Below are 23921 nucleotides of genomic sequence, written 5' to 3'. Positions count from 1 at the left end.
AATACACCCTGCAGCACAGTGTTGTCTCAACATACGGATACAGAAATATCACATTCACAGCAGACAGGAGTATGTGAAACAGCTCGACACCAGTACCCAAAAAAAAAAACCCAGATTGACAAGCAGTGATGACTGAGATGAGGTCAGCATGATGTCTACTGTCACAACACGTACTCCACCAAACACCAATACCAGAGACCACTCCTCACACACACACACACACACACACACACACACACACACACACACACACACAAATATGCACTCTCTGATTGGACAGAAACACGGCATCATTTCTGAGCCTGAACTCTCACAACCCTTCTGAGTCAGCAAGGATGTGAGGACTGAGAACTGATTGCAGTGTAAATATACTGCGCCAGGAAGAGTGCTCTGACTATAAACTCGAGACTCTGAACCCGCTAGACTGCATTCATTACTCTAAAGAGCTATTTTTCTTTTTAAATGGACAAAAGACAAAAAAAGACACAGTAACAAATATCATACATCTCATGAGGTCAGTGTTTTACTGTTACTGCAAAATATATTTGCTTGGACCCAATTATATTATTCATTCATTTCCTACCAAGCAAAAAATCTACTAGGCCTAAATAATAATTATTTGTGAAGTAAATAATCATATACTGTATATTTGGGTTCTAGTCTGTCAGTCCGAGAAGAAAAGTAGTTCATAAAGACTGCTGATCTCACTACTACCTACTATTCCATCATGTTTTGCAACTGGTCATTGTATTATGTGACAATGGTTTACAACACTTACACACTGAAAAAAAAATAGCAGGTACTTTTTAGAAATCCCAGTGACTCGAGAACAATGTATGGAAGCATTTACCACATTTTGTCCACTACAAAGCATACTCTATAGCCAATTAGAACGCGTAAGTAGCATCGAATTTGGGCACCGCTTATATTGAGCAGTTGCCTTGCGGTCTCTCGAATATTCCAGCATGAAATAATTTAGGTGAAACGCCAATCAGCTGAGGCGTTTGTTCCTTGTGTCTCTCGCTAATAAGTAACTACTTCCAAACTATCCAAGTAAAAAAATTCAGATGGCAGCAGCACTCATTAGTCAAAACTTAGAAGACAGGGCAGAACAGGCACTTACCTTGTGGCAAAGCGGGCGTCATAATCCTCAATAGCAGGCTGAAAAAAACAAAAAACAAAAAACACTTCAGCTGCTGTGCTCGCACACAAACACTAGACGGCAGCAGAAACCCAGCAAAAGTTGCCGCTGCAGGATCTCTCATTGATTCATGCAAAGCTTCAAGACTACACCAGATGAGGGCTACGAATACGAGTGAGCAATAGAAAGAAGTGTTTGCCCGTTGCTAACGGCTACTAAACACGCTAAATTGCACCTACCTGTGTGCCAAAGCCTGCCATGCTGTAGGGCCGCGGGCGGGTCTGTGCTAGGCTCTGAGCCAGCAGTCGGGCAGTCAGTCCGTAGTCAGGTGTGGGCACGGATGCATCACTCTCCAACAAATTCCCCGTGCTGCTACTTTTCCCATGGTTTAGACTGGGGTGGAGGGCAAGAAAACACAAAAAAGGCCTCAGACTTGGGTTCATTCGGGGCTCCTTAAAATAGACAGTTCATGAAAAAAAAAAAAAATGCTCCATACTTCACTTTGAGCTTCTCGCTGTCGCTTTCAGGCAGCACACGCGTGTAGGAGAATGGGAACCAGCCACGCCTGAGGAACGTGTGCACTTGGTTAATCCTACGTACTCCACATTAACTGTACCAACACGTGAGATCTCCAATCTCCCAGTGTGGAAGTGGAACAAACGAGCACGGGTCACTTACATCTTGTTCTTCTCGTTCTCCCCATAGTGCCAGCCGTCGCGGGCCTCGGGCACCAGCAGGGTGATCACATCCCCCTCGGAGAAGCTGAGCAGGGTGCCGTTGTCACCTGCAGCATGGGAGAAGATGGCTTGGACACGAGCGCGCCCGTTCTTTTCTAGGCCCGCTGCCATGGAACTGGACCTGGGAAGGGTTCGTGTCTCTCCTGTAATGGTTGAAGGTGGAGACCTCAGTCAGTGAAGACACTTAAGAGCAGCGGTTCTCATCCCAATGGCCACCATGGTACTTTAACATATTCAACGATGGAAGGTAATAATCTCATTAGGATTTAAACGATTTGGGATTCATGAGATGTTTAAATACTCCTCAGCGTACCTTCAGGTAAAATGATTGGAATGGGCGTGTTGCTCAGTCAAATACTCGGCTGCTCGTTGTCTTGCTGCGGCGCTAATGGTGCTCATTGAATTTTAGCAGCGTTTGGATATCTTACCCACGGGGTTCTTGTTCTTGGCGGGCGCGGGCCTGCGGACAGGAAGGGTGTTGGAGTAGACGTCGCTGACCTGTCTCTGTGGCTGAGGCTGGGACTGACCCTGCGCCTGAGGGGACGAAGGCCTGACTTGGGGCAAGGATATGGTCCCGCCCTCTGTCCAATACTCCTCCCCATGGGCTCCTGTTGTTCCATTTACCATGGAAATACCATCGGGGCCTATCAGCCTCTAAAATGAACAGAAGTTAGACGGATCAATAAGCACAATTGTGAAATGAACTTCCTAAAAATGTATTTGCTCGGGCTTAGAGTTCTGTTTTTTTTTTTTTTAACTCCCGTAACTCACCGCTGGGTGTCCCAGGCCACTGCCCATGAAAACAGCCAGCTCTGGGGGCACAGGAAGAGGCTGGGCTCCAGGGATAGGGTCCGAGATGACCAGGTTGGATTTGGAGGTGTGCAGGGGGCTTGTGCCGCCGAGGGCAGCTGAGCCCATCTGCTGGGCCAGGAGCACGGCCCTCTCCGGCAGCTTGTTGGGGTCCGAGCACGCCTGCTGCCAAACTGGGATCTTCTGAGTCAGAAGGTCTTTACCCTGGAAGAAGGAAGCAGATATTGAAAAATGATATAAAACGGCCGCCGCGATGAGAGCCGTTTGAATTCTGGACCATCCTTTACGAAAGGAAAGGAGATAGCTCCGTCACACAGTCCTTTTGCGGCGGCAATATTAAATATTGATGTATTATTCAGCCGTATACAGAGAATAACAACACGGCTCATGTAGTCAAGTAACCATTTAAATTGTAGCCTTGTAAGTAATACTTTAAACCTGTTTAATGTTGTGTGCATGACTCAGCACTGTAACAACACATAAACAGCACATAAAAACGTTATATTGTATTGCAAAAAAATATATAAGATGTCATTGAATGTCCAAAACAGTCATGGAATAGAAGAAAAACAGTAACATGGAATTTGATGATTTTCTTTTTTAATTTGATCAGACATTTTTTTCATATTTAGTCCCAAGGGCCAAATACATTGGTTGGGAAGTCACAATTATTCATTGTTATGTCAGTTTATCCCATGGGACGTTTGGAGAAATTTCCTAGTCAGCTATATTGGGCTCACAGGAGTGTGACAAGTGGAGGGAAGACGCCGGCGTGGAAGATGGTACGTTTCAATGCTCAGCCACACCTGCTATAGTAATAATCACTCTGAAAAATATATTCGGATTTCTCAAAAGGTTTTTCCTCGTTCCGTGCCCTTGACCACCGCCCTTTGCACATGGTAATGTGCTGCGTGGGTGATGCTGCGGGACAGACGAGCACACAACCACGCCGCTAACTGTAGCAGCTCACAGCCTGTGGACACAGACGTTCTATCCGCATCCATCGAAACGGAGGACACAAATCCACACATTCGTTTAAAACTCTTCAGAACTGTAAAACACGCATGGACACGCACACCTACACAAACAAACACAGAGTTGTGTCTCTCCGTAGCTCTCAGGGAGAGGGTTCTGAAGTCTTCCCACGCACAACCCCATCCTGATTAATAGCTAGACTCCATGTTGAAAAATAATCAGCAACACACGCACACACACACACACACACACTTCAGGCTGCTTGTTGACACCCACCAGTAATCCCAGGAGACTGATCTACTTCATTATCCAAGAATATCAAATTCTTGGATACTGGATACGCATACATTCATCCACGCAGACACACAATCAGCATAACAAACTAAATCCTTAACACCGCGGCGTTGCCTTCGAGTGTGTGATACAGGTCCGTTTGGATCTAGAAAAGGTTCTTTGCTTTAAATGTCAGCAGCGTCGGGGAAAACAACAAGCGGGTGGAATACAATCCTCCACGGACTGCTGTGAACAAAACGGGTGAGAAAGTGTTTGCACCTCTTTTGAAACCAGTCCGTTTTTCTCTGCGTTGATGCCGTCTCGCATGAACCAAACACGCCCGGCGCCTCTCTACACGACACGTTGGCCGGCCACTCGGAGGTGCATTGATGGATTACAGTTTCAGATATGCTGGTCAGCTGGGGATGGTCTACAGTCTTAATACATTTTTAAAAATCAAGAGGCCCCTGTGAGCGGTCAAAGGTAATGCGACTTTGAATTATATATCTCCTGTCCTCTCGGTTAAAGGAGGGGAGTAAAGGAGAGGGGGGGGGGAGCTTGCTAGAATCAACACAACAAATTCAGTTTAATAAATGGAGGCAACAGGCTGTGCACTTAACGCGGCGGCAATGGTGGCGCATGGAATAGTGGGATATGCTGGGAGCCGCAAGGTTGACGGATTGAATCCCGTCTGCCCCATGTGTCCAAGTGTCCCCGAGCAAGACACCTAACCCCTAATTGCTCCCCAGGCAAAATGTAAGCCAAGCAATGCAAGTTGCTTTGGGTAAAAGCGTCAGCTAAATAACATGTAATGTAGTCCTTCTTGGAGGAAAATGTGTTTAGTGGACGATCAAAAGAACTGAAAACTACAATAATATCGAGAGAAACAGGAAAAAGGAAAGAAAAAAAAAGAAAAACACATGCAAATAGACACAACACAAACAAATGAAGCTACTTGCTCAGCGATTTGCCAACACATGCTGCATTTTTTAACAGCAGATATTTGCAAAAAATTCTGAATCCACAGATTGCAAATTTCAGAAATTTACATTTTACAGCGGGGGGTAAATCCCAGAACAGTTGACGCACGTTGATAACTTCCTATACGCCAAACACACGGTCATGTGCATCACTTTTTAGTTGCCTCTGGAACCAGTTCCAGTTGAGATTATCTTGTTTTTTTAAAATGCTTTACATGTGTCCTCAAAAGGTAACTTGCTTGTGTTGTGAATGTGCGTTGCGTTGCGTTCTCAGGACCACAATACTAACAGGTTAAAGCCCTCATAATTACTGGGAACAATGCCTAGGAGCATGTTTGCTCTTCAAATGGGACGTTTCCCACATTTGCTGCAATGTTTAAATCGGATGATACTAAGGGGTTGTTTGCTCATCAATTGTGATCAAAACACACTCTCGCAGTCCTGCTGATGCAGATTGGAGAATTTCAATCAAAACTCTTAATCTCAATATCTAACTCGATGTTTTGCTTATTTAGACATGGATGTAAAAAATAAAAATAAAGACGTGCGATTTGAAACCAAATCGCTTAAAGCCTAACCCCAACTGAAATGCATTATTGTCTATTGTAATTCAACAGCGTTTGTGCCCCTCCGGGTCTTTCCATCCTTGTAAAAGCAGAGGCGATACAGTCAGCCGATGGAAGCTCACCTTTCCATGGTAGGCGCTGCTGTTCTTGGCCACGGCACACTGGCGGTCCACCAGGAAGCAGTACCTGCGACGCTCCTCTGAAAGGGCCGTCTTGTATCCCTCGGCGATGAAGGTGTCCAGCTCCGTCTGCTTACTGCTGATGGTCTCCACAAACTGGGTGTGGGGGGGGGGGGAGGGGACACACAATGACACATGAGCACGGGATTTAGAATATGTAAAAAGTATCTTTATTAGGTTTTGCATCAGAGACGGTGAATTATGGTTTCTGGTGTTCCTTCACTGCATTACGCCAAACAGACAGAAGGTCTGGCAAGGAAGGGGGGGGGGGTCACAGAAGCTAGTGCTCTTATTTTCAATAAAATGCTTTTTCACATTCACGCAATTACACCCATCCACCCTCAGAGCTCTTCAATCCAGGTCAGTCCTTCACCGACAATCATCACAGAGCTCCACTGGAGCAATTTGGGTTTAAGTGCAATAGTTGTGCAAGGACCTGACCTTACTCGGTAACTTACTCGGGGTCAATATTCCCTCCCGAGTGCCACTGAGGCGATGCACTTATGACCCTGCAGCGTGGGGGGGGGGGGGGGGGGAGATCAACAACAAATAATACCATCCCACCAATACCAAGTGTGAGTAACTAAAGATAGAAAAGGAGGGAGACCTGTCGTTTTTAACATAAGCTCTATAAAATAAACCATGGAACACGCAGAAAATGAGCAGCGTCGACGAGGAGAAGCTACAAGTGTTTTATTTTGAGGAGGAAGTGGCACTTGAAGGTTGCCATTAATCCTGTAACATGTGCTGAGTGAAGAGAGGCCTTGGGTTTATCTTGTTGTCTGTCTTGATTGTAATGTCTGTTGAGATTATTGCCTCACTCTCTATTGCAAAGCAAATCTTCCTACGGGTACAAACCAATGTAAACCGAACCTAATTTTGTTTGTAATGATTTGACATGTACTTCCTTTGCTTTGGGACACAGGCTGAAGTTTGATATGACAAAAGGTATTCGTACACAACTGGAAACAGGTACACGACATTTTGGTACAGAAATCAAGCTGCCGTGTCGTCCAATAACTTTCATATAAGGAAATGGATAAACTTTCTCAAGGTCTGTGGATATTACCTTTCCCTCTTAGCGGCAAGACAGAAGAATGGTCATAGTTTGTCAGGCTAAGTATTTTTAAAGCACTAGAATTGAGAAACGTTTTAAATTAAATCTCAAAGATGAAAAATAAAAAAAAAGACTAATGAAGTCTGTTAAATTGGAGTCGTTGCACACAAGACGCCACCCCACGGTGTAGATGTAGCTCATTTAGCGACCACCAGAGCACACTACTTCCCCACTGCCAAAAGCAACAAGTTACTTCATTGGGGAAAATTTTAGGTGCGTAAATTATGCTTACATTTTTAGGAAGGGCTTTTTTTTTGGCGCAAGCAACGCTAGAAATCCACCCGAACCCTTACACAAATCCACAGGGACAAGTTGTCAAATCAAGCAAGGGATGAAAGGATAACGAAAACGCTCTCCTCCTGAGAACAGCCTGACCTTATTCTGTTCTTTGTGTTCACCTTTTGCTCAAATTAAATGCAAAAAAAACTGGTTTAGTTAGTCGCTTTAGTTCTTCACAGGCAGTGTGTTGCGTTGAAAATAAAAGCAGAAGGTCTTGTCAAATCCACATGGCCCTATTTCCCGATTCAAAAAGGTCACCAAAGCAACCAAAGACAACGGCTACTGTGGGAAAGGCCCAGGCAGACACCAGCCACTACGCATCGGGTTACCTCATAGCTGGAATGACTTGTTTAGCAAATCGAACCTGCAACACTTCATTGCAGTTTCTTCCATGCAATTATTATGCAAAAGATCGCGTTGCTTGCCCTGACGTATTTAGGGCAAAATAGGGCATGTGCACTCTACTGCACTGAATGAATAATACAGCTTCTAGCTGTTACAAATCACTGACAGGGGAGGGTTTCACACCCTTCACAAAGTGAAGCATTCAGACAATGCATGAAGTAAACACCTTTGATGCTCATTTTCTTTGCTTCCGCGATTCAAAAGCACGTTTTCCTGCACACCCGAGAGCTGCTTGGGTTGGCTCTTCATTTCCGTCCTCATCAGCACTCATTCAGTATTCACAAGAGTTGTGTTGTTACACTCCAGGGCGCACAACAGAAAACACCTACACCTACAGTGCCCACTTTAAAACAGCAGGGCCTGTCAGTGCTTATCCACCGTTCCTCCACGTAAACAGCACCCTTTTTACTCCAGACATGTGAATCCATGTCTCCGACCTGAAGAAACCCAGAGCTTATGAACATCTGGAAACGCTCTCATTCTAAATCCCGAACTCCGTCTGAGCTTTTATTAACATTCATCTAGATGGAACCCCCCTTGCTTCTTCTACTTTGGTCCACTCCACTCGACTACTGAACGAGCTGATTAGCATTTCGGCGGGGGCTTTACCCGTTGATAAGATGGCCCGGTGGAAGTGTCTGAAGACCGGGGAGCAGGAGAGACGGACAAAGAGACTGACCGAGATTTGGGGGAAGACAACGGCGACGAGTACGGGGGAGGGTGAAACCAATGAGACGGCGCTCGGAACTACATTACTTTTCTAAATGAAAGGAGAGGAGCAATGAAAAGGAGACTTGTGTGCTTCTCATCCGCTAGGATAACAAAGATGTGGCGGAAGAGGGCAAAATGTTGATCTTGCCTTGCCGACATTTACTTGTACCGTCTCCGCGGCCTCATATCGCTTGAAATGACCCACCATTGGTCTCCATGTAAGCCTTTCTAGGTGGATACAATTGTGAAGGGTCTTAAAAAGGAGTGCAAGTCTCTCTCTCTCCTTCAGTGTGTGTGTGTGTGTGTGTCTTCCTCCCCCCGGGGGACTCTGGCAAAATCGAGTTCTCTCACACACGCCTTCAGCAGCGATATGATCATTGGAAGGGAGCGGACTGAAAATGAATAAAGGAGATTCATTTTCTTTCTTTTTTCTTCTGCTGACGTTATGAGTCCAGAGCCTGATGATCTTGCTCCTCTTTGCAGATGGGCACAATTGATCAGTCATGGACCCGGTTAGAGTACTGCGCTCAGTCCAGTCTGCATCTACTTGGATCGGTGGACAGATAAAGTATCATACAGTACGCACCAGTGGCAGCGGAAGATGGCACCAGGGCACCCGCCGACAAATCCTCACTGTTTTTGTGAACCTTTGATCTCTGTCAAATGTCAAACGGTTAGGATTTTAAACATTGCACACAATATGTCCTTGTGGCCTTATTTATTCAATTTGAAATTAGCATTATTATGTTTAATTTGAAAGTTTAAACACTAAGGCTCTAAAAGAAATGCAAAGCTGTAGTCTAAAACTTTATTATTTCAATTTTTACAGAAGCCCTGGTATGCAACACATGAGGCAGTAAGTTAAATGTAAAAAACGTGCCCTTCTGTTGGTTCTCCGTGCGGCTAAATTTACTGGCTTGCTGCACCTTCTACATCCCCGTGGAACTGGACTGCTGCACGCTTTGACACAAAATCTCGTCGGATTCCCGACCCCAGTGGAACAAACTCATGGTGACACAGCGGTCACATCAACCAACAAATAACCTATTTTGTCATTGAAACATTTTCAGCATGGGCGTTTGTAGAGTCCTGATTTTAGTCCAGCTATTGATCAGGATCCATCTTGGGTGGCCACGCATCCCAGCGAGAGGTATTACGCTGCAAGTCCCGACCTGTTTGGGAGATTTATGTTTCCACCCCTTCAGGCAGTCAGACCTCCAGCTTCTTTAAGAAAGGAACTGGTGTCCCTTTATTTCCATTCTCCTGCTGCAGGATACTTTTTTTTTTTTTACCCCCGTTAAATTGGGTTACAGGACTTAAACCACATATGACATTTAAACAACCACGCAGTAAAGCCCTATAATTGGGTCCCTTACAGAGATGGTATGTGCGTGTCTATGTGGACAAAGGACATTACCTCCCCTGTCAAATAGGCGCTCAAGTGATGGAAAACTAAATGAGACGGACGATTAATTAAATCATGTCTCACACACAGGGTTCATTTCAACTCATCAAAATGAATTTGACCGGAGCTGCTCGGTTCGTTGTTGCTTATCCTTTAGAAATAATTACTCAAATGATGACACCCAAAACAAATTACGCTGTGTTAAGTCAACGGATTTTGCGACTGCTTCAGTTTGGTGTGTATCCATTTTTCCAAGTTGTGATGATCGGCCAGGTAATGCTAAAAACAAGCATTGTTGCGAAAAGTGATTTTTATAGAAATGTTTGAGCCTTTTATCCATACGCACTGTAGCAGTTACACAAGGAAGCGCGAGTTTCACGTCACCTAAACACCTTTACCGAATATGTTTCACATGACTGTCTTCAGTGTCCCCATTGACTCTTTTCAAACAAAACACAGGGATAAAATAGACAATTTGAATTCACGGAAGAACGCTGTACAATAAGTAATAACACAGAGCTACACGTTCCTCATTTACAATGTTACAAAACCAAAGAGATTAAACATCTTAGTAAATAGAGCTCTGCTCTAAGCTTGCATCTTGAAACGTCTGCTTGAGCTAAATCATCTGAGGTCTACTTTTGTGGTGCGTATGCAGTCTGTGCTTTAACTCGCGTTGATTTAAGTCGTTGATTTAAGTTGCATATCTAGCATTTGTATCCGTTTCTCTGCTGTATGCGTACGGATGTGCAACAAATTGGCAAGGGCAGAAAATTCATAATCAAACCTCCACTGTTTGCCTTCCCACTCAGGACACCTCGTTCGCCACTGCCTCCTCCCCCATCCTTGCCGTTTTGTGAATTCTTCTTACTTCATGAACCATAATGTTGGAATTCTGCACCAAGACTTTGCACAAACCCAATCCAACAGTCACCCACATGCACACAAACTGCTAAAAGTACAGCGGGGACACGAACCCACTCCAAACTGAACAAGACGGATCGACTTAAAAAGCCGGCGTACACAAAGAAAAGCGTCTCATTGGCGAGAGCCCTTCATCCTAGTTGTTTACTCCTCGGGCTCACCTGCATTTCCTTCTCTCCGTACTTGGAGGGGTTCTTGCTGCCTTGGCTCTTCCTGCGCAGCTTCTTCAGCTCCGCCTGGCACTTCTCCAGACTTTCCCCTTTGCTCTTGTGCTCCACCTGGTATTTCTTCAGAGCAGCCTATGTGGTGGTGGGGGGGGGGGGGGGGGGGGCAGAGCGTCAACACAAAATCAGGACCACAAATCAAACGGGCTAGTTCACAACGTGTTTAGCACGGCCATGCTTGCTGTTATTTTGTTTTCCCAGTGCGATTTGAAAACCTCAAAGCTCTTGATTGTGTCTCTTAAAAAAATGTCCACTGCAGGAGATTACCCGTCTCCAGCACAAGTCTATTTTCTAAGAGAGGAGAAGATTAAAATAAATCAGAGGCAGCACGCAAAGACAAACCTCCTGCATGATTTGGCCTAGTCCTTTTACAACCAGTTTTTTTTTTTTAATTTTATTTGCTTGTATAATTATTTATTTATTGAGAATAACAACTTTCTTTCCAAGCTGAACCAGCTCTGTTGCTATAGTAACCGTGGCTGGTGTGACAAGGCTTATGTGGTTTCTGTACGAGGCATCACTGGCGGAGGAGAGCTCGTGCACGAGGGTTCGACACCCGCATTTGCGTACCGCAGGACACCCGAGGACCTAAGGACGCTTCAGGTATCTTTTGGCTGAAAAGGAAGCTAAAAAGAAGCCGTTGTTGTCACTGGATGACTAGCAGTTTGACACAGGCAGTGGGTGGAATTAGCTGTGTGGGTCTGAGCCGAAAATGCATTTGCCCTGGTGTTATCTTTGAAATCAAATAAACATGAAAGATCCTCTCAGTCTGTCCTGGTCTTTGAGCTTACAACCAAAATGGGTTGCTTTGCTATTCATACCTCTAACTCCCCGAGGCCTGAGCTTCCCAGTGGAATCCCCCCCCCTCTGCCCCCCTCCCCCTGCATAGATTACACAGTTTAATGATGGCTGGGAAGACACAATTGGGTAAACAAGATAATACCTCAATAGCATGTGCCTCATTTGAGCCGGGATTTTCCTTCTAATTGACAAATCAAAAGCTTGTTGACTTTTGTTTGAAGCCCCAGTTCCCACAACTCTCCACCGCTGGCTGCTACTGCGGACGGATTATCAGTGTGATTAGAATCACGGTGGACGGCAGATGAACTTCGGTAAACCTTAAGAATCTGACCCTTGCCTTTTGCAGCCCATCTGCCAGAAGGAATCCCCCTTCATTGGTAATCTATGGGCGTTTTTTCTTCTTCTCTATTTTATGTCGACTGAATGCCCAAATTCTGACCTCAGTGTTGTAAAATCCTGCGTAAGGCATCGACAAGTCTTAACAAGAAAAAGAGAGAGGAAGAACAAAGAGAGATTCACCGCTGGGAACAGCGTACGCACGAACACACACTTCAAGCCTTGGAAAACAGTGCGCCCCCCCCTCCCCCCCATGTCTTTTGAAGTCAAAATTTTAGATGATTAATTCACAAAGTCTGAAGCAAAATGGCTGCTTTTATCAGCCTTATTCATTCGGCAATATTCATTAGGATTAATGATGTTAGAACCTCATATGTCACTATAGGAATGTCCAAAGTAATTGATGCATCTGAACTAATTTAAAAAAAAAACATGAATAGTTTTCATATCTTTTTCCATATAACTAAACTGCAGAAAATAATTTGGCAGATTTGTACCAAGACAGCCTGAGGATATATCGCAGTAAAATGAAATGATGGATCAAGAACAATTTGAACTCAAAATGAACCTCCTTAAGTCACAAGGCCAAAAGCCTACAAACAAGCCTTTTTCCCCCCCCCCATTTAATTTTCTAGCTGTGCGTAAGTGAGTCGGTGCATGTAAGCAGCAAGTAACGTGCTCGTTCCAATCGTACAATACAATAATGGCGAACAATGTCCCATCCCCCAAAACAACGCAGCAGTGCTGCTTTACACTCAGGCTGCAACCCACTCATTCTAAAGATATCTCATGCAGACCAGCTCCCCCGTGCGCGTGCGCACACGCACGCGCACACACACACGCACACGCACACACACACACACACACACACACACACACACACACTCAGGAGGGGCTTATTGTAATCAGCCTCCACTTGACGGGTGAGCAGACATGAATCTTTTTTTCAAATCATCTCTTTAAAAAAAAAAAACATTTTCTAATTGGCACAGAGACCGACTGGAATCCTTCCTGATGCTAAAACACACCTCCATCTCTGCTGTTGGTTTGGTTGAATCGGGATCATTTGAGGTAACACAACATAAAGCAGTAAAAGATGTTATGTAGTGCAATACGGAGGGCACGTATTTGATTGAGGCTGCTTGAGCCAATCAGATACTCACAGTCAGATAACGCGAATCCAGGTCCACCTTCTTCTCCAGCTCAGAGAGCAGCTCGTTGTGGAAGGATTTCAACTGGAGGGAGGAGGAGGGGGGGGGGGGCAAAAGAAATTAGCTTAATGAAATGAAGTGACAAAATTAATTACGGAGCCCGACCTGTATGTGGATATCGAGGTCAAAGTTATCCACATTAAGTTTTATGCAATAAACAAATACATGTGTTATCTTCATTTACTCAGTCACTGAATAAATCAACAGAGGCCCTGCTTGTGAAGCCTCACTCAGTTTGCAAATCACTGTCACGGATTCAGTGCTGTCGGACACCGTATTTAGTTAGTAGATTGTAAACTGACCTGCCTGAAGAACCGGCAAACACGTCACAATACATGTTCAATCGTTGCTCATTAGTCTTTACCAACTAATGATTGCACAAAAGTTCACATTTACATATTTCCAACTCAGAGATCTTCGGCTGAACCGAACGAAAAGTCTGGTTTCCACAGTTTATGATCCGTCCTACATTTTACTTTATGCAGCTTAATGAACAGAACTGGATGCCCTAGAATGAAAACAAGATCAGATTTGGGGAGTTTAATCTTTTGAATTAGCTAATTCACTTAAGTGTGTGTGTGTAAGTGTGTGTGTGTGTGTGTGTGTGGAAGCTTTTTGGCAGAATGAGGTCTGAGAGGAGGGAGGATTACATGCGTATGGGGTCAGTACAGGCACAGCTAGACATAAAAGAGCAGCTTGCTCGACTTCTATACGGAACACCAACTAATTAACGTAATATTGACTAGCGATGGAAAACTCACCACACACGCGTATTACCAGGAATGCCGAACTGCTTAATTAAATCCCTCCACTTAGGCCGTCTTATGTATTAGCAGCCTGGATTGATATGAACTCTGCACGCATGTTCATTCAATACCAGTTTATGTCCATTTAATTAACCCGTATCCATGTACTGCCCAAAGTGGTCTGAGAACTATCATTACAACATCATGAGACCTTTTGCACGGCCAGAGCTTGCGTTGAGCCGCGCGGCTACAAGCCCTTTGAGCTTAGAATACCAACCATCTCCTCTAGCTGCACTTGGATCTGTCTGTGGACCTCAGCCATCTGGAACAGCACATCCCCTGCACAGAGAGAAAGGGGGAGACAGCGAACACGTGAACAACACTCAACAGCACAACCATTCCTAAAGCAGAGAGGAGAGAGGAGGGAAGCTGAAGGGGGAGAAAGGAGGAGACCAGAAAAAGCGAGAGAGAGAGAGAGAGATACAGAGACGCCAGCGTGCAAAGCTCATGCAGCAATACGAGATACTCAAACATACAGGACACGTGACTTGTTACTGGGACAACAGAGAACATGGTGGAGTTTTAAAGCAAGTGAAACGATAACGAGTGACAAGTACAAAAAATGTGTGTGGGGTGAAGGGGGGGGGGGGACAAAATGCTTAAAATTAAATTCTGGTTGTTAAAGCGTTTAAGTGCTGATGTCTTGTGGAGTTTAAACATTTGCCCCTCTTTCTTTGGTTGATCTTATCAGGCATTGTCATTTCATACTAAAAAAAATGAAATAAAAACACCTCAAAGAAAGGTTAAGGTCTCCACACAACAAAATGAACAGAAGGGAAGAGATAAGGTGGGTCATGCAGCTAGTGAGAGGGTTTTATTTTCATATACCTACAGGCTGCCACTTCTGAATATGCAGTGCATTGTCAGGAAAAGGAAGGAAGAGCTAAATTGAGCAAAAGACAGATACATCTAGAGACCTGGTGGAAAGACGGAGTGAGATCTGCATGTACAGAAAAATGAGAAACATACATTTCCATGACCAACAGGTCCAAAGCCCCTTAGCTTTAGCTCTGACAGATTACATATGGATTATTTATATATATATAAAAATAAAACTTGTGGCATCAGCTACCACTAGTTCTAGGTTAAATCTATTAAAGAAACATCTGCCATTATCTATAAATTAATTCAGTAAATGGTGTGCTACAAAAATATCAATACTGCTGGCTCGAGCACATTTTGGCAAAAACTATCAAAAGACAAGACGGAACTGCGTTAAAATACTTGTTCATCATCGTCTCTCACGCTGCTTTGTAAGCGGACCTGAACGAGTACATCTAAACTGAAAATAAAAAGCTTCATAAGGAAAACCAGAACTCGTGCTGAAGAGGTTTCAGTAAAAACGTTGGTCTTCACCAAAGGGCTTTGGAGTCGTCTCCATCTCAACAGACAGCACGTAGAATGCAAATAGCTACAGACAGACAGGGAAGCAGGTCGAAGCGTTGGACTGTGGAGGGACAGAAGAACTCAACACGTGATCCAAGTTCTGCATAAAAGGATTTACAGCTCATCTTCATTTATGTTGTCAAGTTGGCAGTGGTTGGTACATACACATTAAATACATCGTTTACAACATGCTGTGTGTACTTGGAATATAATATCAGCTTGTGTTTTTAAAGAATGTACACTACAATGAAGGAAGCGATGCAGCTGATTGGTTAACACTTGCGTCTGCTAACAGGTGAATAGGAATGGGTTTTATTACAGGTGTGCCTTGTTGCCCCTAATGCTAAAAAAGGATGACTTCAATTTAGGAGATATGTTGAAATCTTTAAACATTCTGCACAATCGTGACCAGGGATTTAACTCCTGTATAACTAATGACCTACTATTCCAAGTCCAATACTATTTCAACCATCTTGTTTACCTGTTCATGCAGAAACATGTCCCTGACGTTTTACTAATGAATGGCGTTTACAAGAGGGAACTCTTAATTAACTGCAAGCACCGTCCCCACCACTCGTGCACACCCAAGTGAGCCGGGCCTCCTGCCCACAGTGAAACCTGCCGATTTTCAGACCTCACAGGAGCGGAGAAGAAAAGCGTCCCGTCAGTTCCCAGCAGGTCGGCTAAGCCGCTTACAGACACTCATCCCTGATCGTCAGGCTTAGGAGACCCTGGCATTCTGTTGGCCGACTCAACTGGCTTGATCAATTAACAAATGAGCAGCAAACGCTGTGCCGCAGGCCGTGGGTCTCTCTCCGTGTCGGACTTGCTCTCTCCATTGAGAACGCACGCACGCATCAAGTAAACTGGCAGGACAGCGTGTTGCCAGAAAGGTAAAAAAAAAAAAAATGAATGAATCTGTGAGAGCTCTCTTGTCATCTGCAGTTTCATTACTGGGTTTGCTGCCACAGCATTGAAGAAGAAAAAAAAAAAATGTACCAACACTTTGGAGATGCAAACAGTTACCATGGCAACTTTGATATCATACCACATAACAACACAGACAGTTGGACTGCAACCACCAAGGGAAGTTAACAGCAGATAAATCAATGAGGAACCAATAAAGAGGCATAATGTGGAAAAATGTGGGTGTACTGTGCAACATTATTGTTTTGGTGCATAAAGCGTCTGGCAGGCATAACAAAACCCCTCAAGACTAAGTGTACAAGCTCAGCTGCCCGAGGTAACAAGGATATCCGCATACCAGCTAGGAGCAGCATGACAGGCAGGTCAAAAGCTCGTGAAAAAACGGGTAAACGCTGCAGAGACATAACAATTCAGCACAAGAAACACAACCACAGAAACCAGCCAGTAAGCTCCACATTTCTGGTCGTTATTTCCCCGTTTGCCTTGACCTCGGCCCGTGTCCCTGGCTGAGAGGGAACAATAGTTGCTCTGTGGGGAGGTGAGCTTGGGTTTATCTGCACCTGCAGCTCTGCGACAAGCAGCCACATGCTCAATAGCTTAAACTACTGAGTCACAGAGTGAAGCATTGGCCTGGGTGCGTATGAACAGGCGTAGGATCAGCTTGTTTAGATCTATGGGCGTCTTCTCTAACAGAAGCATGATACAAAGACATGGGTACAAAAAAAACACAGAAAAAAGACAAAGTGGGGATCGGAAAAATAAATGCAAGTCGTAAACGTTGAAGAGAGAGAACAAGACAGAGATGGAGGCAGGGAGAGCTTGGAGGTGGTGGAGAGGAACTGAATCACTGGTGAAGGTCAAGTCAGATTCACTACGGGTTGTCATGGAAGCAGCATAATGCTTGGGTCGTTACAAGAGACAACACAGATAAACAGTTTACAACTAAAATTGGAAGCGTCGCCGTCACAGCTGTTCAACCTACTAACCCAATCCAAGTTTGTCCAGCAATGGTGCCATGCATTTAGGCCATAATAAAAGCTTAATCGGCACACGTGTCAAGACTGGTCAGAGAGAAGTGGGCTTTTTCAAGTAGTCTGCATACATTTTAGTAAGGTCTGAAGTAGGTTGTTGTGCATTGTCTGGCTAAGACTTTATGTGGCAAATCCAAACCATCTGCTTAACAGTGTCAAAATATTGGCCTCTTTATAAGGTGTTCTTCCCCTCAGCCTAAACCACGCAAGATATCTTAAGAGCTTAATGTCTGCTTTGATTTGACAATCTCAGGTGAACCGTACAGCGTGAAAGGAGGCAAAAATGAGAAGGCTAAAATCAGTCAGTCGCAAAATGTTGCAGATTTAAAATCATGAGCAGTTACTCTGTGACAAAGTCCTCTCAAAATTAAATATTAAATGTAAAGGGAAGATGGTTTAAACAGAACAGAAAGATGGTAGAGAAAAAAGTCCTTGAACTCGTTTTAAAACTTTCACAATACCACTGTAGCAGAGCCGGAAGAACAGTCGTGCATCTACCTGTATGTGGATTTCAGACAGAAATAGGTTATAAAAGGACTCTGAACACAGCCCGACTACACTAGTGAGGACAAACAATGGTTGCCATGTTATTCTAACTCACTAAAATTGCAGCATTGAAAAAAATTTTCAAAAATAATTGCTGCTGCCTCTACCTGCCATTGCTCTAGTTCCGGTCCAGACACACTTCGATGCATGTACTGTATGTGTCTGATATAATTAAAAATGACAAACATTTAAGGACACCCTGCAAAAATCCTGACAGAAATAAAAAGATACGAGTTTGCACACGTAACAAAAACAGTCAAAGTGTGGCCGCACTCAGGGCCGTGACATGGCACACACCGTGGTGCTTTATGGTGTTGCACGCCAGTGTAACCAGTGCACACTAAGTGTCTACCGCAGGGTAAATCAATGTGTAAAGGAAACAGAGAGTTTATCCATATTCATCACAACTGCATCCACATATTCCTTCCATGAACAAATGAAGGGCAATGTGAATGAATGTAGATGGAGAGCGTGGGGGCAACTGGTTTCCCATCATGCAGTGCGTATCTCAGAAATAGAGCAGGAGAAGGCAGGGACCCCTGGGATGTTGGGACAGGGCTAAGAAAAGAGCTCCTCTGCTCTCATTTAAACAGGGACAGGTGCAGGTGGAGGAGATGGGTAATAATGAAGAGCCATGGAGGGACACAGTGTGCAAATAGTATTTGTACTAGTGGGTGCTTATTCAAATTATGTCAGAATTAACGCGTCACCCGCCACCGCTAACCTCTGCTCTTTGAGGCGTCTCCCCTTTTGCAGAACAAATCCAAAAGCATATGTCCTTGATATATTAACTTAGAAGAAATACGATGCATTGGTTTGCCGCCTGTGTGATCCTACTATTTTCTTCATTAATAACTAAAGGGAGGGAAGGGCTGGTTGCATTGTGGGCCCTCTCCCCAGCGTCAACCGTGTAACCCCATTCCTTTCTCCAATGCATGTAATTTCCCAAAAGACACGTCTTTGTGCTGAGTCATACGTGTGTGTGTGTGTGTGTGTTATTAAAAACGTGGCAATTAGCAAGGCTATCGCAGTTGATAAGAGGGGAGAGAGGTATTTGGTTTCCTCTGGCTCAGAGGCTGAACTGTAAGCACTTCACATTCCTTTCCCGATTTCTCAAAGCACACCAATCATTCAAAAGGGCCCGCCAGGGAGTTTTAATTGTTAACCAGAGTATTGGATGATGAGGGAAAGCATCATAAAAATTCAATACATGCATGTTTGACAGACATTTACTAGAATCAGCAGATCTCATCCATTACTTCTTTCGGGAAAGTTAAAACAATAGGCCGACTATGCTAGAGAGTAGTAAACAGAAACCCCATTTCCTTCAGAACATGGAACATAATCTCTTTGGTATTCTGTCAGTGCAGCAAATAAAACACATTCAATTGGAATGAACCCGTCCTTACGGGTGGTTCATTCTAAAAAAGCCTCCAAGTGACACAGGAAAATGGAAATCTGAATTGCTTGTTGGCAGCACTTATGTGTATTGGAACTGAAAGAGTGAGTTTTTCATGATACGTCCCCCTTACAACGTCGCAGTACGCATCTTCTACTCCAGTGGGAGGTGGACCTGAAACGTAGTGTCAACATATGAGGTAGCATGGCACGCAACGGATAACTAGACTCCCGGTACTGTATTTGCTAACACAAATTGAGCAAACAAGAGAGAAATCTTATGAGTTAAGTGGAAAATGTGATGGAAGATAAGAGTTTTTTTTCTGAGTTAGTACATTTTAGCCGAGAAAGAACAAATGTACAATTTTCAAACTCCTTTTGAGTCAGACGGTGACTTGACTGGTTGGATTTCAACAAAGATAAAAGAGCTCTTGGAATGACCATAAACCAAAAAACTAGGTATTTTAGGACAATTCAGCTATCGGGGGGGGGTGGAAAATAACAAGCGTCTTAGTTCAGGAATATAAACACAGTGAAGCAGTGCTGGTCGTAGAAGACAGTCGTAAATATATTTTACTGCCTTTCCCAGGGAGGCAGAGATGTCACTGAGGTATTAAGTGCTTTCTCCGTCCTCACGAAGAGGGTTAAAAGGAGGAGGAGAATGACAGAGGGAGAGAAGGGAAAGGGAGGGAGCGAGAGCAGGTGTGTGCATGTGTAAGCGCATGTGTGTGCATGGCAAAAGTGACAGGCGATGATTAGCCCAACCAGCGGAGGGTATGTGGGCGGGAGTGTGTGGGAGGTGGAGGAGGAGGAAAGAGCGAGACATAGAGAGAGACTCTTTGGGCAGAGATATACACAAGTGGATTAAAAGAGCACTTGCACTGTATAAACACCCATAAATGACAAGAGATGAACAGAAAATGCGTACAACCACCTAAGTATAATAGCATGCACATAAAGAACACAAACACACATGGGGGGGGGGGGGGGGGGGTTTCCTGTGGGAACATCCTGTCTTCTGAAGGAACAAAGTAGGATTCAAGTTGAGTACATGTAAACTGTTGATAATAAAAACACTAACAGCGGGCATTATTTCACAAGGTATTTAAATCCTTGTTGTATAGGGAAGAGAGGGACGGCGGGAGGGAGAGACGGGGAGCGGCTGCTGACTCTTAGGTGTGTAGGTGGGACCATTTGCAGGCCATCTCCTACTGAGCTTCTATTGAAATTAACAGGCTTGTGTAACAAGAGTTTAAACTCTTGCATGAATATGAAGAAATGAGCGTGATCAAACAGGCTATAGGAAAAAAAGCAAGGATTTCGTATATTTTTCGGAAACAATGAGCTTATGACAATGAGGTGATAAGTATTCAAACCAACGTTAGCATTATGCACAACGATCATGTGACTGTCATCAATGTGGAAGATCTTCACATCAGATACCCAACTGGGTACTTTAAAGCCGGAGTTCCCACTCGTGCCTGTTCATCAATTACAGGGGAAAACCATTTAAATCTAGATGATGGAAGTGTTGTTCAAATTAAAACAACAAGCAACAAATATCATGCCTTAGAAACCCTGAATATTTTACTTCTTTCCAAGACCTAATATTCTGCTGGTGTAATTTCAACAAGTCATGAATGAATACACACATTACAAACAGGTGAAATTAGCTACAAAGACAACTTCACTCTAGGGAAAACAAGCAATTAAAGCACTTTACATTGCAACATGTGAAAGAAAAGTTTGGGGCGATATTACATTTAATTTAGATAACCCTTGAATCGAGTCATCATTGACGTCTTCGTCACTGTCAGAAGTTGTCTTTTGTTTGGCTAACCTCCAGCTCCAATCTGCAGCTATTTCTGCGCTCTAGTACCGGTCAAACAGGAAACCACGAGTTTCGGGACTCGTTCCTGCACGCGGTCTGACAGGAGGTCAAAGCACCGACGGCGACCTCAGGACACGATAGCAGGTGGCCGGAAGCTAAAACCACACCGATTCCTCCCTGGGGAACACGCGGTAGGGAGTCGGGCGCATTGTGCAGAGGGACACCGACAAAGAACAACAAACGCCATTATCTCAGTCGAAGGACACAGAACAAAAAGGTCCGGATGCAAGGACGAATCTTTCTACATTGACGAGCTCTTCCTCTAGACAGGGGCTTCTAAACATGTGACGAATGAGGTGAGCAATTTGACGCGCACACATATGCGCAATTTCAGACAGTGAAGGCGAGTCGACGAACGCACACAGGAGGGTCAACACAGATCTGACAGTTTCTGACCTATTTTTTTTTTTTTTCTAATGATGATCCCTTTCAGTGAGAAGGGAAGAGATAACATCAGCTCTACGTTGTTCTCCATTTCGACAAGTTCAGCCAACGATGTATGGCTTGGAGGACCCCGCTACCGTGAGAGAGGCTGAGCTCCACACAAAGACACCGCTGCCGTATCAATGGAAAACCTCGCAGATATACAGAGATAGAGGGACGCTTACTGAATAAAACATCCCTTTGGCACTTTCATGTCCGTCCCTGTTGCCTGGGCTGAAGGGAAGCCAAACTAGATCTCCGCTCGACTGGAACAAAGAGTCCGTCGAATCAACCGCAACTTACGCGCAGATCAAGCAGTCAAGAGCCAAATCTCTGCAAAGGCAATCTCTTCAAACAGGAGCAGATTTCCCACGGGCTGGAGACGGCGATCACCAAGGAAACAAGTCACTGGGAGAGGAGAGGGACCTCTATCTTTCTAACTATAACACACACACACACACACACACCTAATTGATATGACACACACACGCTCATAAAAAGGCGTCAAACATCTTTACGGATACATTTTTTCAGACAATCAATACAAACTACTAATCAGACATTTCACAACTTTCCAAAAAAAACTCTTTATGCTGTTGTAAATAAATGTTCAGCTACCAGCCCACTCATGGTACAACGAATCAAACAACAAAACACCTTTATCACTCAAAAACACAAAATAATATTGAATGCAAATTACCTTCCCCAGTCATTTTATTCCACACAGAGAGCTGGTGTGTGTGTGTGTGTCTGTGTGTGTGTCTGTGAAACCGTCAACAGGTCATCAGGTGAACTTACCTAAATCTTTGGATCCTTGACTTTCACTGGCCAGTTCACCCATTCTAACCAGAGCATCAAAGTATCCTTTGGCGGCAAATGTCACATCTAAAGACAAAGCAAAAAAAAAAAAAGAAAAGGCAGTGTGAGTTAAAAGTCGAAGTTAGGAGTAACAGTGCAGTGTCTCTTCCGCGGGGAAAAGACCAGCTGTAATAGATCTTAGCTTTGAGTAAATAAACTTGTCAGCAATCTGGCCTTAAACACTCGTTCCTTCTACCGCTGGTTCTCCTCGGATGTTCTTTGAAATAGCGAATCCCAGCTTGTCACCAGCGGAAGGATGAGCAGCACTGATTACGCAACATCATCTTGTTGACAATCTGCACGCTTGATTGCAGAGAGGAAATTATTTTCTGAATGATAATCTGTGCTTGATTGGAGAAACCACACCAGCATAACAATATGTCAGCAGCTTAGTGCAGTAAAATCATTTTAATGTTTTGAGGGCTTTTTTTGGCAGTAAGTATATTCACCCTATACATAACAGTGCACTGGAACACCACCCAAAAAAAGTAGTAATTGCCTTGATAACACACACACGATTCTTGACCTTTGCTCTTTATGTTCAGGATTCCCAAAAACAATCAGTGAGGATACATTTAACCTAATCAAGCAGCCATATCTCCTCTATCTTCTTCCCGCTGTCTAAATAAAGATCAAGAGTACTCCTGCTTGTCCAGATCAATACCCACTCTAGTTCCTATTATTCCAGCTGCCGCTGTGCCTTCCATTAAACGGGTCACACTGCACCTTGGTGACTTTCGTCTGCCAACGGGCCCATCGTCTGTGAATAATGGACGCTGGTTTTAGAGGTGAATTCAACCGCGGTCCAGGTGACAGATGGGCCCTGTGGCTGCAGACAGCTGCCAGGTGAGAGACACATTTGTAACAATAGCCCGGCAGTGGCAGGCTAATTCTAGCAGACGAATGCCGCGCTGCGATGGATGAAGTCTCACAAGCTGGAACCCTCGCAAGCTCGGCTCCTGGGCTGAGGCACGCATGTTAATGCTAATCCTAATTACAGCTGAGTCAACGGCAGAAGGCGCCGTGCGGCTCCTCCTTTCTCTCCTCGCCGGGGGAACACCTTGGCGCCGAGAGCAGAGCCTCCAGAGCATCACGACTGATTTCTCTCCATTGTGCCATACAGACCCTGCCGCTTGCCTCAATGTGAAAAGCGTTCCATGAGAGTGTGTGTGTGTGTGTGTGTGTGTGTGTGTGTGTGCGGTGAGCAGTGGGTTGGGAGAACAGGATTGTGAGAGTTGCAGCAGATTTTTCAATAGAGATCCTCCAAGCAGCAGACTTTCTTCTTGCCCAATGCCGCTGCAACAAGTGGGCAAGAGTGCGCGTCCAGGGGTCTGTGTAGCTGAAGGGCGCCTGAGTAGATAAGCTGGATATGTACGGATACTCTACTCCGGTCTAATGAAATGGGTTGCGAGGCGCGCACAGAGACAGGCGGAGAGGATTACTGGTTCCCTGATTGCGAGGCAGACAGGCACTTGGTGGGGGATCCATCATTCACACTTCACTCTAGCGAGCTGGTGGACGAAGCGCATCCTTAAATGAGGACATTATTCATTTTCCGGACTTGCATCGTCCTCACCATGC

At 44.5% G+C, this 23921-nt stretch overlaps 1 protein-coding gene across 8 annotated transcripts in view; it reads right to left on the bottom strand.

The window, feature by feature from the left end:
- baiap2a (BAR/IMD domain containing adaptor protein 2a) overlaps positions 1-23921 on the bottom strand; it is a 41244-nt gene that overhangs the window by 4960 nt on the left and 12363 nt on the right. For 5 of the 8 annotated variants that reach the window (XM_062566177.1, XM_062566174.1, XM_062566172.1 and 2 more), the window contains exons 3-14: positions 22281-22367; positions 14357-14374; positions 14098-14159; positions 13027-13098; positions 10664-10801; positions 5605-5757; positions 2650-2892; positions 2307-2532; positions 1820-2021; positions 1638-1706; positions 1381-1534; positions 1124-1161 (exon numbers count right to left, since the gene is read on the bottom strand). In XM_062566177.1, coding sequence (XP_062422161.1) covers positions 1124-1161; positions 1381-1534; positions 1638-1706; positions 1820-2021; positions 2307-2532; positions 2650-2892; positions 5605-5757; positions 10664-10801; positions 13027-13098; positions 14098-14159; positions 14357-14374; positions 22281-22367 — 1462 coding nt within the window. Of the gene's footprint in view, positions 1-1123; positions 1162-1380; positions 1535-1637; positions 1707-1819; positions 2022-2306; positions 2533-2649; positions 2893-5604; positions 5758-10663; positions 10802-13026; positions 13099-14097; positions 14160-14356; positions 14375-14708; positions 14725-22280; positions 22368-23921 lie in introns of those variants that run through there. The other 3 variants (XM_037476928.2, XM_062566175.1, XM_062566178.1) reach the window with 2 other exon arrangements.

Source organism: Pungitius pungitius, chromosome 12 (assembly GCF_949316345.1).
Source record: "Pungitius pungitius chromosome 12, fPunPun2.1, whole genome shotgun sequence".
NCBI classification, from domain to species: Eukaryota; Metazoa; Chordata; class Actinopteri; order Perciformes; family Gasterosteidae; genus Pungitius; species Pungitius pungitius.
Note: the sequence above shows the minus strand (reverse complement) of the source record. Positions and strands in the feature narration are given on the sequence as shown.